This window comes from Esox lucius, chromosome 14 (assembly GCF_011004845.1).
Source record: "Esox lucius isolate fEsoLuc1 chromosome 14, fEsoLuc1.pri, whole genome shotgun sequence".
NCBI lineage: Eukaryota > Metazoa > Chordata > Actinopteri > Esociformes > Esocidae > Esox > Esox lucius.
Window position 1 is genome coordinate 33,693,702 of NC_047582.1, and position 18,364 is coordinate 33,712,065.

General features: G+C 44.0%; 1 protein-coding gene across 1 annotated transcript; it reads right to left on the minus strand.

Moving 5' to 3' along the window:
• Positions 1–1,975: 1,975 nt before the first annotated feature.
• On the minus strand, positions 1,976–4,489 carry LOC105015310 (protein FAM177A1). Its single transcript, XM_010878378.5, has 5 exons — positions 4,040–4,489; positions 3,496–3,687; positions 3,300–3,366; positions 2,982–3,079; positions 1,976–2,578 (listed from the first exon to the last, which is right to left on the minus strand). The coding sequence occupies exons 1-5, from the start codon at positions 4,106–4,108 to the stop codon at positions 2,366–2,368; spliced, it is 639 nt and encodes a 212-aa protein (XP_010876680.1). The 5' UTR covers positions 4,109–4,489; the 3' UTR covers positions 1,976–2,365.
• Positions 4,490–18,364: the final 13,875 nt, after the last annotated feature.

Sequence of the window (18,364 nt, forward strand, 5' to 3'; positions counted from 1 at the left end):
CCAAAAATGTTTTTTCATTAAATTTGTTTCTGAGCTCTAGAATGCAAATGCTGTGCATTCCAAGAATCTAGTGCTCTTCTTCTATGTTGCAAGGAGACAGGGATTAAGAGGAAGAGGAGGCCCCTGTTTTTGCCAGGCTGTTAGTAACCCTGTAAGGAAGCACACACAAACACACACACACACACGCACACAGCGGAAAACACACACACACACAGACGTATGCAGAGACAGACAGGCGCATACACAACAAACACACAGACACCTCCCCCTCCCCAGAGGGTGAGACAGGGGACTGAAGCAGAGTGGAAATCCCCATCTTCTCTCACAGACTGTAGGCCTAAAACAGAGGCTTGGCTGACCGCAGCAGAAAGCCAGTTTGGTGGGGGCGGAGAGGCCAGGGGATGGCCGCTACTATTCTCATCTCTCAAGTCAGTGGGTGTCTGGCAAGGGCTGACCACAGGGCTGAACACTGATTCTACCGGGACTGCCTAACCAAGGGTTCTGGCTGAAAAGAACACTTATTTGGCTAAAAAGGGCAGCATCGAGGTGAATGTATGGGCCGATGTGGGAGGGTTCTGGCGTGTTCAGGCGACACCAGATACTGTCGGGTACTGCTCGGCTGGCTTCCTACGACAGACCCGGTACACAGTGGCACATTATGTAGCTCAACCCTGAAGGGCTGCATGTTCGTCAGGTTTTACATATTCACTTGTTTACTGTGTACACATATGAACGCGTGAATTGTTTTGTGTATACTGATTCCCCCTGAGACAGGTCAGGCTCATGCCTTGCTCAAGGGCACTTAAACTCCCCAGGTTGGGGTGTTTCGAACCGGTGACCTTCTGGTCATTGGCACAACGCTGTGCTGCCTGTTGCCATCTTATGTAGCTGCCATGCCGTGACTGACCTGGCCTGAAGCACAATACCTGCAACTCAATTGGGTAAGATCCCATTTGTTCTTCCTCAACTTAATTATTTCCCTGTATTCAAATGTTTTAGATGGAGCTACATGCAAATATTTTAGGTGCGTCTAAAAGTAAGTAGCGTTGAGTCATGTTTGGACAAGTGAGCGCTAACAGTCACAAGGTATGGGATTGTGGCATGAAGCTGGATTTTCCCTCCTTAATCACACTGTCCTGGTTGTCTGCCCTGTGTATCCTTCTCAGCCAGGCAAGGCCAGCAGGCTGCGAGGTCTTTTGTCTTCACACCCGAGGGAATAACCTGATTCCGGCAACACACGCTGTGGAGAATTTGTCAAGACACTGAAAAACCAACAACTCACACGTGTTCTGAGCAAGACTTCTCATTAGAACCTCTGGTACCTCTCATCCTTCACTTCATGTCCTTCCCTCCTAAGGCAGATAGCTACAGCCGCTCAGGCAACATGGATGTCTGTTTTTTTCCTTCACTAGTTGACCCTCAGTAACCTGACTCTGCCTCCTGTTACGGCACAACAGCGCACTCAAGTGGACGATTTATGTATTGCCACCCTTTGGCAAATTAAAAAGTAGAATGACTGGAGTGTAGTCCGGTAGAATGACGGTGTGGTGCAATACCTGACTGGACTCTAACCTTCAACAGTCCAAAATCCCCTAAAACACCATGGTCTCTGGCCTACGAGCACCTCTCTGTCTGTCTGTTGACTGCGATGTCGAGAACCCGGGGAGTGTCAGTGTCCAGCTGTGCTGACTGGACAAGCGGAATGACTGAGGGTTTGTTTGCTGTTGTAAAGCCGTCCTTGTGAGGCCTGGCTGGGAGATGTCATAGCACACACCCCCACAACCCAAATGGACATTGTCGGGACACTGTGTGCCGTTACCCGGCTCCCGCTCAATGTGGCGAGAGAGAAGCCCACACTGACCTGACCCTAGAATGGGAGCATTGTGACCTCAGACAGCTCTAGATAAGGCTTCTTTTTACTGATGAAGACAATGAGAATCCAACAGCACTCACTCACGGATAAAAGAAGAAATAATAGTGTTAATTAAAATTTTATTAAGGTGTTGTTACATAAAGGAAGTCGTACAAAAGTGCTCAGTAAGTACAAAAAAATAAATATGTGAATATTCCACCAAAAAAGGACTTCAAAACAAAACGTTAATTTACAGTGGCAATGGTGCATTAGACAGACAAACTAGTAACAACAAATTTGAAACAGATCGTATTTCCCTTTTGGCAAAACCTCAACTGTGCTTCAAGGTCTGACAAAAGGTTCAAGATTACAAGTCACCAAGCGACGCTGTCAGCTAGGCTGCTCAGGTGTTAGGTCAAGGTTCAACCAACAGACCTGGGAGCGGCTCCACCTCCTTGACAACTGAATACAAGACAAACAAGACAACACACGAGCCAGCTCTCCTGAGGTCAGTTAGGTTGCCGTTGTGACGACGACAGGAACTGTCATGGCGCTAGGCATGGGAGGGGCCTCCGGCTCACTTTCAACCTGATAGGTCACTGTGTCATTCTGGGCGACACCCTCCGGCTGATCTGTCGTGGGGCCCTCTGTCTTCTCGTCCTGACTCTCGGCAAAGTGTTGCTCGGCCTCCTCTGATAACCTGTTGTCCTCATCTTCTTCCTCCTTCTGGGAAGGAAAGACGAGACGTAGTTACTGGAATGTTCATGAAGTCAAACACACCGCGCATGAACTCTTCTGTTTCACAATGCAATTACCCCCCTCCTCGACAGCATTCCAGCCGTTTGAGTTACCAGCTACACTTCAAACTAAGTGTGGAGTGAGCTAACAGTATGTTCTTAATTCCTTCAGACCAAGTCAGTGGTTCCCTTAATTCCTTCAGGCCTACAGCAGTGGTTCTCCAACTTCTCCTCAGGAGGCCCTAGATGTTCCATGGGGATAGGCAAGACCAGAGCTTCCTTTACAGAGAGATCACAGTTTAACGGTGTGCCGAAATCCCCGCTACTCCCCAGAGGAAACGGCTAACGTACCGTTTGTTTTTCGTAACGGAGATTAGGGCTTGTTTACCTACCTCTTTTCTCATCCTGTAATACTCGTCGATGGCGTACTGGTACTTAGCCGAGGTGATTCCAAAGAGGGAGGCCATCCTCTCCCCGAGGTAGTCACATGCTGAAAGTGTCAACAATACCACAGTATTCAAGGCAGTGGCATAGTTAAATACACGACAATTTGAAAACACAACTAGTTAAGTTAAAAAAAGAAGCCATGTCATCCAGGTTGACGTGTTGCTCAATGACAAAACAATCAAAATGTGCTTCTAACGGCAAGGTCTTGTCAGATGCTCTCTGCTGCCCCCTAGAGGTTCATAACACAGTCTAATGTCACCCACCTAAAACGGTGGAGCTAGCTGCTCTCCACATTTGGAACCAGAAGTACGGACCCCAGGTCAGACTGGCCTGATAGACAGGAAAACATAAGCTATTAGACCACCAGGTTTCGGAACCACATGGAAAGTAGAGACAATTGTGAGAATTTTCATTTAAACACACAGACAGAGACACACTTCTACTCTGCACACTACATACCTTCCCACGGTCTACTGGGGGGGACAGTAAGTCTTTCTTTTCCGGTTCCTCGTCCTCCTCATCAGTGCTGTACTCTTCCATGGTTTCTCCGTTAGAGAAATGGATGATCCTTCGTGGGGCTTTGTCTTTATGTCCTCTGCTCTCAAGGTCTCCCAGCTCCACACTCTCAAAGCCCTTCCCTGTGCGGGGACTCTGGGAAACACACAGCCAGAGTCACTAGAGCACCAAGAGATGCACACAAAGGTATATCGGGCAGGCGCTTACACCGTACACGCGCACACACACAGGTGCTTGTTGGTGACTGGCTAATACACATTTATATAATCGCGAAACACTGATTCATCAGCGAAGGAAATCATTTTTATGTACATCAATGTCAGAATTGAACACAGGCTGACACGCGGAACAGCTACCACTTTACCTTACGCTGAGTGTCAGTGTGGGGCGATGACAGGCACGAAAACATAGATGCTGAGAATTGTAGTATCTCATAACACCGACACAAAACACTGACGAAACAACACTTCTCATAATCGCGACATACCTCATCTGGATCCATCTTCTGGGTCAAAGACACGTTAACGTTGGTGAGATACAGGGATATTTCCGCCATGGCTTTTTCTTTGTATTCTTGGATGTTTAGTTTTGCACGCCCAGTGTCAGCGCGGTGGGCAAAGGCGGAAATGCAACGCAGCCCACCAAACGCTGTTCTGTCGTCATGGCCATACCGGTATTGTACTACGAAGACATTCCTATAATAACCCGCTAATATTAGATCTCTTCGCCCTGGCCTAGATATTACAAACACAACAATCCGTGTTCTTTCCTAATTCCTTAAGTCGTTTGGCAGACACTCCTGCTTGGTGATACATTTTCTTTTTCTGTCTATCCCGCATAACTCTGATATATACATACACTAGTGGTGGCAAGTTGCAACCCAACCTCACCTCTATCTGCTGACTCGCATCTTTTCTAATATTTCGAGTCGTTTTGTAAATGTTTGCCAGTACCCCAAATCCTCCTACTCGCGAACGAAATGCCTCAATGTCACACATTTCCTAACCTTACGACGTCCTGCACAGTGTGTGTAGGTAGTAAACAAGGTGGCGGGAACAGGGGCAACAGAGATTTTTGTGTTTTCTTTTCAGTTTGTTCGTTATGAAATTTTTTGTTAATGCACACCCTCCCCAACTCATTAAGTTGTGTATGCAGGCATTGACAGCTGCACTATTGGCCTTGGGCGGGCCTTGGCCCGACCCAAATTTACTCATTGGCCTGCCTAGAAATTGGTAAGGATCTGGATTGAAACAATACCCAATTTCAAGTTGTCTTTCTTTGGTTGCTATGAAACAGAAGATAAACATGTATATAAGAATGTTCACGGCCAGTTCAATCCAGAGCCATCTAGAGAGATTATAATTGAACGGCTCTGCAATTGACAACAATAATAATAATCTTTATTTATTCAGCACTTTCCCCCCCCTTCTGCCTTAATTAATTTTGTTCTTTTGCTGTTGCTATGAAACAGTACACCTATGCATGAAGTACTTCCTATAAGGCTTCATTGCATCCATTAACCAATCATAGAGTAGACTCGCTATGTTCAAATTGTATTTACCCACAGAACATACATAAGAAAAGTGCCCACATTGAGCCACAGCAGACAGTCCAGGTGGTATCACACAATTTACTCAAAGTTCTTATTACCCTTCCATTGACTAGGCCTACAGGCACTGTGGAGGGACTCTTTTTCAGCATATAAAGACAGCGGGGGGGAGCTCCGTGCTCACAGGGCGCCTGGACATTCGGACCTTACAGGCAGCTTGAATAATGATGAGGTTATAGACATTTTTAAAACAACACTAATAATATTGTCGTGGATCCAGAGAGGATTCTTCAGATTTGTGGTGTTTACGCTTTTGAGCGCCACCTTTCTGGAGCAAACCTGGCAATTAGCCTCCTCCACAGAACTGGACTCAAAATGAAATTGAAACAGGTGTTTTTTCCACTGTTCTTCTCGAGCGGTACAGTTGTGTTGGGCTTTCCCAGCAAGCAACACGCCAGTGGCCCACCAGCTGTCTGCCGCTGTGGCCGCTGAGCGTTTCTGCAAAATGCCTGACCAGCAGCGTCTCAGTCGGGCCGCGGGGGGGGCCGCTTTCCTGACAATGCCTTCCAACAATACCCTGATCAGAGGCTCACCAGTGGCCCGACGGCGGCTGGCCACTTTTGTGCACTAAACCCAGTGGGATGCCTCACGCCCCAATATTAGGTTTTATTCATAAATATAATATAAATATAAAAATATAATTTATAAAATCTAAACAATTTATTTCTAATAGTGCAAGATGCATACAAAAAAACATGCATTATACAGCAAGCATACAAAATAAACATGTGCAAAAGAATTGAAATATATATATTTTTTAAATCTAATAGTGCAAAACGTGTCCAGTAACAGATATAGTAAAATTACTGTATTTGAATGTGAAAAAGTACATAATAAACATAATACAATACAAAATAAACAAGGGCTAGAATGGCGGTAATATGCATAAGTGTGACCTAGCAGCAATCGATAGTTATTGAATATTATAGATACATCAGTGCAAAAAGCTTATGAATGGTGGCATAGCACACTACAACTAGTCAGAATTAAGAACATTCACACACAGCTTTAAATATCCTAAGAGGATAATGCAATCATATATATAACACTGTACATAGCAGCAGTTAAAAATAAAAAAGAATACTGTAGATTAGCAGCAATATTGGTTGTGCTGGAGATGTCATTCATATTCACGGCAGGTCCCTTGTACCGCCGCAACGTCTTCTCCCACCTGCACGGTCAGCTGCCCCTTTCTGATACTTGGGGACCTGGTTCTGGACAGCCTCGTCAGTGGCATCCCGGTTGGAAGGATTCTTCCTTATGGCTCCTGTGATACCGTAATCAGATATTGTACTTCAATGGTCTGACATGATTTTGAGAATTGCATGACATTCAAGACAAATTAAATGTTTCATGAATACAACATGCTTGTGCAACTATAGTCTTGTTTTTACCTGATGGTAGAGCCAGCTGTGCCCTCAGCTCAACCTTCTCTTCAGTCAGACGTTTATCAGAAGCTAAAAAGCACAAGGAAATGTCAATAGCTTAATAGTGAAATAAACAAAACTGCCATATACATGTCATTTCATAAAGGCTGTACAGTATTGCATTTAAGTAAAGGGCACATGTTCAGACAAATGCAGTTCCATGAAGACAAGATGCTAGCAAACAATTGCCCTGTTTTTACCTGACTGTAGAGCCAGCTGTGCCCTCAGCTCGATCTTCTCTTCGGTCAGCCGCTTGATCTTCTCCAAATGTTCTGAAAGTAAAGACAGACAGTTAATTATTCAGTCCTAAATATCTGGTTATTTTACAAGCAGAACTCAAATCGCAGTGTCCACTAAAATGTTATACGTTCATGTGCAGAGCTAAAACGTACCTCAACCTCTGCCTTCTTGCCCTTAAAATTAATTTGACAAATAAAATTGGAAGCAACATGCTTTAATAACAAGTTAAGCATCTGGGTTAAGTGAATGAACCCACACATACCAATGTAGCAGTCCTCCACATGGTGGCGTGGAGTACCTCTCTGGTGCCTTGGAGTACTGTGCCAGCTCCATCCTAAAAATAAACATAAAAGTTGGTGAACAGGTAAATATGGTGAAACCAAGTTAACATTGCAGCAATTACGAGATCAACATGTAATTCACATTCCTCCAGGGCTGCAATCCACAGGGTGTTGTGGTGTAGATGTGCGTCCTTGGGGTGATTTAACTAACGATGTACTTGTTCAACTGTTGATATGCGAAAAAGCACAAAACATCCGAACGGATAAACGAAGAAACAAAAAAATTGTAAGCAACCAAACTTGTGGACACAAAGAAACACAAGGGTTACTGTAGGTATTTCATCTCAGGCCAACACTGTTTTTTATAACTTGTTTTCCCGCCAACGGTTTAGAATTTGCGTTCAGCTACCAGTAACTTGACTAAAGAATTTGAATGTTAATAGAAAATCGGGAACAGTCCTTGTTTAATACAAAACAGTCATTACGTTCTTACTCAGTAACCTAACAGGTTTAAACATGCTGAAATTAAAAAGAACATTAGTTTCAGTAAATTATCTGCGAATATAACTTTCCTCCGAGCTGCCAAACGCTCTTCTGCTCCAACTGGTATACTTCCTTGCCAGTTTGGCGCGAAAGGGCGCCTTAATCCTTTATGGCAAATGGGAAGCCCTGGGTGGAGATTTCATGGCCATTAAAGACAGATCACTATATGCACATAACAAGCTGCCTTATGAATAGACCAGCAGATGATTCCCCTCTGGTGGGACTGGATTCCTGTATTTCGAGTAACATTTAGATAAAAGATAACATTCCAACCCGGAAATTCCACAAGGTTAATTATGACCTACATTGCCTCTATTACCTGTTTGGTTTCCATGACGATGCACTATATAAATCACGTTCACAAGTGTCACAAACAAAAGCACCCATGGCCTTAGAGAACCTACATCCACACCTGATAATACGCTGAGGTGCAGTTGGGTGAAAGCTGTGGCACTGAAACCCCAGGAGAACCCCTCACCACTAGCTAAAATGTAAGTTGTTCTGACACTTGACTACTGAGATACCCTGAAAGGAGTTCCACCCTTCGTTTTGTCTGTCGGCTAGTGAACAACCTGCTTAAAACACAGAGTCATGTCTGCAGTCTCAGATAGTCGGGCGCCTCGCTCCTGCCCCGCGCAGTGTTGCTGTACAGGAACGCCAATGTTTTTTTTGAAGCACAATATTCAGAAATATACAGCTCCGGAAAAAATGAAGAGACCACTGCACTTTTTTGTTTCCAAATTGAACAGAAGCTTTACATTTGCATTGGTCTCTTATTTTAACCCCTCTGTTCCTCACTCAAAACCTTCCTTTTCGATCTCTTAATTTTTTCCAGCGCTGTATACACCTTCATTATGTCTTCTACATCTCAGTCATGTTTTTTGGCCTTCGTAGTTTAAGTTCAGTCTCCTAAAATCTGCATTAGATTTGTTTCTATGAAATAATGAATATTTAACTGTAACTGCCATCAGTGCACATTCAGGTAGGATCGTCCAATTACAGTAGGCCTGTTGTTTTCCTTTCTCTATAAGTAGCCTCATAGTTGTGCATTGTAACATAAAATGCACTACAATTATACATTATGTGAAAGGAGAGATATCCCCGGACTCACCTCTATTTACTTCAGCATCACTTCAAAGAAGCCCCAAAAGAAAAAGATTGAAGTGGTAGGTCGTGGGCCATTCACGGGCATTGTCCCTTTTACCGTCACGCTGTCTGCCATTTTGGAAAATAGAATTTGTATCCCAGCTAGAGAATCATGCTGTGCCAACATGGAACAGTGGTAAATAAATACACAGGTGTTTTTACCAGGGACAGTGTGTAGTTAACCTTGCAGTTAATCCTGGTGTGTTGGAAATGTCCTTGGTAACTCTTGGTAACATTGACGGTGAATGGTTATGTGCCCAACTCTTTGCCAACCCTCTTCCCAGATAAAGTTCACCGCAGAATAGTAGTGCCCGTTCGGTAGTTTGACCCTGAGTTGAGTCAGTACCAATATCCACAGTAACCCTGCATCGTCAACCACACTCTGCAGTCCATACACAACCCAGTTTCCAAAAGAATATCACTTATCCCTGTCTTTTATTGAAAATGGTACAAAGACAATTTATCAAATGTTGAAACTGGGAAATGTTATTGTTTTTGGAAAAATACATGCACATTTTGAATTTGATGCCAGCAACACGTTTCAAAAAGGTTTGGAGAGGGGCATGTTTACCACTGTGTTGCATCACCTCTTCTTTTAACAACACTCTGTATCCGTTTGGCAACTGAGGAGACCAACTGCTATAATTTTGAATGGGAAATGTTTTCCCATTCTTGCTTGATACAGAATTTATGGTGCTCAACAGTTCGAGGTCTCCTTTGTCCTAATTGTTGTATCATAATGCTCCAAATGTTTTCAATGTTGACAGGTCTGGACCAGTCTAGCACCCAGAATCTTCTACGTCGGAGCCGTGCTGTTGTAATACATGCTGAATGTGGTTTGGAATTTCTTGCTGAAATTAGCAAGGCCTTCCCTGGAGAAGATTTCTTATGGATGGCAGCATATGTTACTCCATAACCTGTATATATTGTTCAGAATTAATGGGTGACAGATATGGAAGGCTTTTGAACTGTGTGCTGATAAGAAGCCGGAAGGTCTCTCTCTTCTTTAGTCTGGAAGACGCAGTGTCTAGGATTCTATGATTCCCAAAAATAATTTATAATTTTGATTTGTCAGACCACAGGACAGTTTTCCACTTTACTTCCAAATTACCTTGGACCCAGAGGAGGCGGCGGCGGTTCTGGATCATTGCTTGCATTTTCGGATGCAGCGATGTCATGTGTTCACAGACAATGGTTTTCTGAAGTGTTCCTGAGCCCATGCAGTGATGTCCACTACAGAATTGTGTCTGTTTTTAATGCAGTGCTGTCTGACGGCCTGAAGATCACGGCCATGCAATATTGGTTTTCGGCCTTGTCCCTTGCATACAGAGATTTCTCTGGATTATCAGAAACGTTTAATGATATTATGTACAGTAGATGATGAGATCCCCAAACTCTTTGCAATTTTATGTTGAGAAACATATTCTTAAATTGTTGCACTATTTCCTGTGCAGTCTTTCACAGAGTGGTGAACCCCTCCCATCCTCACTTCTGACAGGCCCATCCTTGTTGAAATTATCTCTTCATACCTAGTCATGTTACTAACGCCCACAATTCCACAACAGGCCCAGATTAATATTTAGACGTGGGCCTACTCTACATGGCGACAACGTTGTCCGCGGATGCAGAGGCCGAATGTCGTGATAGGGCCTTTGCGGCGTGTTCGCCAACGGAGACGTGTTTGTGACGCCGGCTCGAATACTGATAGCGAAATACTCGCTGAGAAGTTGGGACAGGGTGCTGACCATGGTGTCTGCTGTGTACAGTTTGCTTTCTGTCTTAATGATTGTTCATTGTGTACGGCTCGTAGAACGTCCTCTGCTGTGTACTCTAATTGTAGTCTTGCCTGCGCGTTGTCTCTCTGCTCAGGTTATGCATGTTGAATGGGACCTCGTTGTCTAGCTCAGCAGAGCCGGAGAACAACCAATATTATGTGGCGACAGAACAGGAAAGGTTTGGTTTCTCCCGTACGTCCGATGGATACCCAGGAATGAACGAATCCCAGGCCGGGGTCTTTGTTAGCAGGCAATTACACTTTAGAGAGAGAAGGAGCAAGTGGAGGACGAACTGTTGATTACAAAGAAGCAGGCCCTTTTCATAGAGTTATTTTTAAATATGTTTTTACATTGTTTTTTAACCGGGTAAGTCAGTTCTTGGTTTCGGTGGCGACCTGGCCAAGGGCACTCAACTACCAGAAGGCAGGACAACTCTCTGAACCACATAACCGACCTAAAGTCAGACTCAAAGCATTTTATTTTTCAAGTGCCCCGAATTCTGAACAATGACATTCTTGTGACATGGCACGCCACATCTACCTATAGTGTTTAAAAAAAAAAAAAAAAAAAAATATATATATATATATATAAAGTAAAAATAATAACAGAAAATACAAAATATACATAACAATAGTGACTAGAAGCAATTGCAAATAATGTAGAAATGGGAATATGGACAGTATGAATAGAAATCCTAAATATGATATAGTGTTGCAGTGCCTATAAATGGATACATTAAAATGTGCTAATGTACATAGAAAGTGACCAGAGCATATGAAGTGTTCATGGGATCATAGATCAGTGTTGCTGGTTGAGAAGCCTTATGGTCTGGATCCTGATGCTCCGGTAGCGTCCGCCAGACGGCAGCAGTGTGGACAGACCAGAGCCTGGGTGGCTGGGATCTTTGATGATGTTCTGTGCTCTCCTCAGGCATCGTGTATGGTGGATGCCTTGCACGGAAGAGGGATGGCAGTATTACTTCTAGAAGTTTATCTTTGGCGTATTAATCTTGCTGTAGAACAGTGAAAAACAACATCGTAGTGAAGGGTGTGCAAAGGTGTGATACAAAAGTGATACAAGTCGTACAATGTGGAATACAGTAAAAATTCATGCACTTGAATGAGTAGATGTGTCCAAATTCTTGACTACTGCATGTATGTCTGTAATCTTTATTGTATTCTGTATTTTTTACCCAGGGTTCACAGTGGCTTTCTAAACGCCAGGGGTAAGGAAGGAAAAGCCGCAGATCAGAGATCTGGTAGGCACATTCTAGTCCATCACGACTGGTATATAATTCTTTGCATAAATAGTAATACAGAAAAGTGTTTTCAAGAACCAGAGCATACTGTTATAGTTACTGCTACCATTACTTTTGAGGAGACAAACAGGGACACCTGCGCAGTGTTAGAGGTGTGTCCCCCTTTTTCTGCCATTATTGTGACTGTATCCACTTTGGACGGAGCCCAGTAAACAGCAGGTCATTTGAGACATCAGGGCTATTTCATGTGTGTGTAACTGAGATTAAATCACATATTTTTCAGTGTCTCTGATGCTGCCTGGTACAACTCCTCCTGATTGGTCTTTCTCATCTATAAGATGATTTGTTGCATAAATGACTTCTCAGTGCAAATGAGTTAACAAAGTAAACTGCAAAGAAAAGCAACATCTATCCCCCCCATCTCTATTTCTTCCTCTCTCTCTTTCTCTCTATTTCTTCCTCTCTCTCTTTCTCTCTGTTTCTTCCTCTCTCTCTTTCTCTCTGTTTCTTCCTCTCTATGTATGTCCTTTTCTTCCTCTCTCCCCTTCTCTGTCTCTCTGTCCTGCAGACCAGATGAGTTATTGTCATCCTCTATGTTGTAATTTTTCGCGGGAAGAAAGAGACATCAGATATTTCACATTGACCTTTTCTGAAACCAAAGAGCTGAGTCGGCACTCACTAGCTCACCAGCTCGGTCATTTGAGCTCCACAACATGTGAGGAACGGATCTTCCTTCCAACTGGGAATGTTGAGGATTAGTGACAACTCTAACTTTCTGTGTGTGTCTGTCTGTGTGTCTGTCTGTGTGTGTGTTTGTTTGTGTGTGTGTCTGTCTCTTTGTCTTTGAGTGTGTCTGTCTGTCTGTCTGTCTGTCCGTGTGTTGTGTCCTTGCCTGAGTGAGCGCCGTGCGTCATTATCAATCACAATAGAGTCTGTTTGGCTCGTTGAAGGGCACCACTGTTGCCTGGGCTGTTCTGAATAACCTCCACAACAATGGCTGTGGTTTGACATTATAGTCACTTATGTTTTACTCACATCATGCAAGGAGACATTCCTACATGACGGTTCTGTCAGTTCTACAAAAGGCTAGGGGTTAAGGAGCCATTGAGGAGGGGGCCAATGAACCAGACCGCTTAAATATCAGACCACTTGAGGATGATGGCCCTCTTCTGTCCACTGGGTTTAATGTAATCCAGATGAACCTGTCGACACCTCCAGCACATCACAACTGTAGTTCTGCCAAGTGTTGAACCTGGTGAATCTTTCTGGTTAAAAAATGCTGCATTACTTTTCGCTGAGGTTGTCGTCCCAGTACGTGCCAGAGGGGGGCGACAAAGGCCCACTGGTTCATTGGTCCTCTGGGTAGTCCAATTTATCACGCGGAGCCACTTAAATCAGAGCAATCTCCCCCTCCGGGCACCCACTGTTCCTGGAATTATCTTCTGGCAGGTGGGCTGTACAGGTCAGTCATGACAAAAAAAAGTCCTAACACCAATCTTTTCCTGTGTTGTTGGCCCTCAACAACCAAACATCTGTCCCATAGAGACTAATAGGACTATGGTGACCACATCATGACACCTCCAAACTGTTAACTAAACATCTGTCCCATAGAGACTAACAGGACTATGGTGACCACATCATGACACCTCCAAACTGTTAACTAAACATCTGTCCCATAGAGACTAACAGGACTGTGGTTTTTACACAGGACCAAACACAATCAGAAATGAGCCTGGAAATGAGGAGCAAGCTGTCTGAATCTGACTCATGTCTTTTCCCCAGCAAGTGAAATTAACTCCCAGAAGTTAATGTCCAGTCCCTTGTGTCAGATACATCCATGAGAAACTGCCCACCACACATTGCAGGCCGACCAATAAAACACTGGCTTTCATTTGAGAGAAGACGAATGTTTTTGTGACGATGGATCCCTGGAGGTTGTTACAATCAGACCGCCGCTGTTGCTACTGAACGGCGTGGGCGTGACAGACACACGCCGTCTGCTCACTAAAGTATTCCTGTCAGCCGTCACCACGTCAGTCCGCTGACAGCGGCTTGGTTCTTCTCCCTACCCCAAGACCGGGGGGGGCTCAAATGGCTTTGGTTAAATGCAATGACTGTCACTCGTGTAGCTGTTTACAGCAGTTGGCTTTTTTTTTTGGTTCTCCTGCTCGCCGACTGTGTTCGCCCGCTGTGTTATTTGTTTCTTACCTACTTACATTTTCTTTGTGTTGTACAGTATGGCTTTATAGGCTGCGTTCCCTTTACCGATCCAACGTTGATTTCCACCATGTCTTGGGGGAGAAATCCTAAACCTTTTAAGAGTTCTAACAAATGTTGTGTTATTATAGACACAGGGAGGTTTGTCAGAAGCAAAGACCTGGAAATATTGAACAGACCCACAGCCCCCTGAACCTACAGAAAACAAGGAGCAGTGAACTGAGTTGAATAAAACCATTCTCTGAAGGTCAGTCCAAAGCGGTGAGAAACGGAACTGCTTGAGCTTTGCGCCTGACGCGGCCCGAGGCTCCGTTCCGTCTTGGCCCGCTGTCCGAAGGCCTGCCTCCCACCGAGGGACGTGGCGCTGGAAAGGATTCAACGGGGCTGACCGGGGTACCTGCATGCCCTGCGTGTGCCTAATCAGGCTCAAGGCTCAAATGGCACCCTATTCCTCATATGGTGCACTGCTTTCAACCACAGCCTTGTGGGCCCTGGAGGGGGAACGGAGTGCACTATGTGTGGAATAGGGTGCCATTTGGGACAGACTCGCAAGAAGTCTAATAAACATCCTCCCGCTCCCCAGACACCACGTTAGGGCGCTAGCAGACACCCTGAGACGAGCCCCCTCCCCCCACACCCCCGAGTCCCCTGCCAGGACTCAACTAAAAGCTCTGTGATGGAAGGAGATAAATAAAACATATACGCATTTCTCCTCTTCTTCCCTTCAAAGACAGAAATATCTCCCCCACAGACGCCGGGTGTTGAAATGCAGTTAACGCATGTGAAATTCTGATTGGTTGCCCGCCCTTCCTGTCCTCCCACACTCTTTCTCCTCCTTATCTCTCCTTGTTTCCTCGTCTCCTCCTCCCCTCTTCCCTCCTGTCTTCCTCTCCTCCTCCCCTCTTCTCTATTATATTGGCTCCCCTCCTCTCTTCGTCTCCTCCAATCCTCTCTTCTCCCTTATCCCCTCATTACCTTTCCTTGGTTCCTTAGCCAACTCAGTCCTTTTTTTTTTTTTTTTCTCACAGCATTTTAATCAATAAGTTGCTGTAAGGCTGCCTTACGCGGGCCGATATTCCCAGGAATCTTTGTTTTCCCAATGGAGCATGTTTGGATTTTCCCTGTTTGATGTGGACCATTAAATAAGACGAATGCTATTAGAAATTCATGACCGATCCATTCTATCAATAAATGATTGGTTTGTAGCGCCTGACAGTGATTGATTGGCCGTGCATGAGATGTATTGGAACCAGAGTTGTTCAATGTCGGTGCCAGCTGACGGTCACTAGGGAACAGCTAAGCCTATCAGTGCTGGCGCAACTTAGAAACGAGGAAGAAGGCAGGCGTTAAAAACACGCATTTGGCCAGGCTGCCTGACTGATTTCGTTACAGCGTTTAATTAATCATGTTTATTTAACCCGCTGCATGACTCAGTATAGTTGAACATTAATGTTGTTTCCCCATTATCAATTACTGTATTCAGTCTTTTCCCTCTACCCCTCTCTTTCTGTCAAATTAATTCAAAGCGTTTTTTTTTTTTTTTATTGGCAACATGTTTACATTGCCAAAGCAAATAAATTTAACAAAATAATAGTTAAATGCACATACAGTATGTTTCCAAAGAGATGTAAAGTAGCCTGTGAATGAAGATTAAATAGCTCTACAGAGATAATCCAATTAGTATTTTTCTTTGAGGTAAAATATGTCCCGGGAATTCAATGAACAACATGTTTTTGTTTTGCGGACTCTGTTTTCCCACACTTTGGATTGGAAATGCTGGCACAACTAGGTTAAGGAGTTTTTTTTAAAAGTGTTTTTTTTAAAGTTTAATTCATATTAAGGAGAAAAAAATAGACTAGACAACACCAACAACAACATCTGTCTATCAAGCACTGATTTACAAACACTGCAGAATGATTCCCTATTGTCTATCAAGCATTAATCTGCAAACACTCGGTGCAGTATGATTCACTATTATGCTCCTATTTTTGGACAAGAACACAAGTGTATGTCAGTATCTTTTTAGCTTTATGTCACAATATGTCCTTTTTTATCTCTTGGCAGTCTGAGCCTGGAAGAAACACTATTGTCCTTTGTAAGTTTCCACTGTGGTAGCACAGTCTGTACTCGTAGAGAGATTTCCCTCTTTTTACATTTTGGAGGCTTAGATATTCTGTCAAAGTACATTTTCAATTTAGAGACTGACAACAGTCCAGTTTGTTTTTCAATTTTCTTTCATTTGTCCAATTTTCAATGTATTTGTTCCTCAATTTGGAGTCAATTTGTTTGATTTTGGTTTTTATAATGACACAGTGGTTTGCCTTTCATTTCAGCGTGTCTCGGGCCTATGAGATCAACCTCTCGGGAGAAATGGTTACCCAGAAGGCCTTTGCATGTCATGGAGCTCTCGCCTGCTTGATTTAAATGCCGTTGGAATTCGAATGCTCTTTTCCTTTCTTTGCATTTGAATGTGTGTTGGGAAAGTCCCAGTTCTGCCCTCATTTCTCTGCATTTCTGGGGACACCTAGGACCCTGCCCATCTGCTGAACTTACATTCAGACGAGGGTCTCCATACATTAGATGGGTCTTGATAGTTTAGGACGGCGGTGGAATTGGCCAACGCTGTCCGGGTTCGGTGGGGGTTAGTAATTGGATATTGTTGCCTTGCCTCATTGCACTCTAGTGCCTCCTTGTGGCGGCTTGGGCGCCTGTGACCACAATCAAGGTAACCCATATGGAAATGTAACATACAGTGGATATAAAGTCTTCACACCCCTGTTAAAATGCCAGGTTCTTGTGATGTAAAAAAATGATACAAAGATAAATCATGTCAAAACTTTATCCACCTTTAATGTGATCTATAACGTCAACAATTCAATTGAAAAACAAACTGAAATCTTTGAGGGAAAGATTTTAATAAAAATAATCTCAAAATAACCTTTACTTTTATGTCTTATACAGTGGGGAGAACAAGTATTTGATACACTGCCGATTTTGCAGGTTTTCCCACTTACAAAGCATGTAGAGGTCTGTAATCTTTATCATAGGCACTCTTCAACTGTGAGTGACGGAATCTAAAACAAAAATCCAGAAAATCACAAGTAATTAATTTGCTTTTTATTGCATGACATAAGTATTTGATACATCAGAAAAGCAGAACTTAATATTTGGTACAGAAACCTTTGTTTGCAATTACAGAGATGATACGTTTCCTGTAGTTCTTTGCACACACTGCAGCAGGGATTTTGGCCCACTCCTCCACACAGACCTTCTCCAGATCCTTAAGGTTTTGGGGCTGTCGCTGGGCAATACAGACTTTTAGCTCCCTCCAAATAATTTCTATTGGGTTCAGGTCTGGAGACTGGCTAAACCACTCCAGGACCTTGAGATGCTTCTTACTCCTTAGTTGCCCTGGCTGTGTGTTTCGGGTTGTTGTCATGCTGGAAGACCCAGCCACGACCCATCTTCAATGCTCTTACTGAGGGAAGGAGGTTGTTGGCTAAGATCTTGCAATACATGGCCCCATCCATCCTCCCCTCAATACGGTGCAGTCGTCCTGTCCCCTTTGCAGAAAAGCATCCCCAAAGAATGATTGTTCCACCTCCATGCTTCACGGTTGGGATGGTGTTCTTGGGGTTGTACTCATCCTTCTTCATCTTCCAAACATGGCGAGTGGAGTTTAGACCAAAAAGCTCTATTTATCTCTTATCAGACCACATGACCTTGTCCCATTCCTCCTCTGGATCATCCAGATGGTCATTGGCAAACTTCAGGCGGGCCTGGAGCAGGGGGACATTGCGTGCGCTGCAGGATTTTAATCCATGATGGTGTAATGTGTTACTAATGGTTTTCTTTGAGACTGTGGTCCTAGCTCTCTTCAGGTCATTGACCAGGTCCTGCCGTGTAGTTCTGGGCTGATCCCTCACCTTCCTCATGATCATTGATCCCCCATGAGGTGAGATCTTGCATGGAGCCCCAGACCGAGGGAGATTGACCGTCATCTTGAACTTCTTCCATTTTCTAATCATTGCACCAACAGTTGTTGCCTTCTCACCAAGCTGCTTGCCTATTGTCCCGTAGCCCATCCCAGCCTTGTGCAGGTCTACAATTTTATCCCTGATGTCCTTACACAGCTCTCTGGTCTTGGCCATTGTGGAGAGGTTGGAGTCTGTTTGATTGAGTGTGTGGACAGGTTTCTTTTATACAGTATATAGTTATACAGAATATAGTTCAAACATGTGCAGTTAATACAGGTAATGAGTGGAGAACAGGAGGGCTTCTTAAAGAAAAACTAGCAGGTCTGTGAGAGCCGGAAT

What these genes read in the sequence shown, in the direction of transcription:
- LOC105015310 (XM_010878378.5), bottom strand. Translation starts at nt 4,108, where the DNA reads ATGGCGGAAATATCCCTGTATCTCACCAACGTTAACGTGTCTTTGACC. An exon ending in CCCCAGTAGACCGTGGGAAG is followed by an intron (nt 3,367 to 3,495) that starts GTATGTAGTGTG and finishes CCTGTCTATCAG; the next exon opens with GCCAGTCTGACCTGGGGTCC. An exon ending in AGCTAGCTCCACCGTTTTAG is followed by an intron (nt 3,080 to 3,299) that starts GTGGGTGACATT and finishes TGACACTTTCAG; the next exon opens with CATGTGACTACCTCGGGGAG.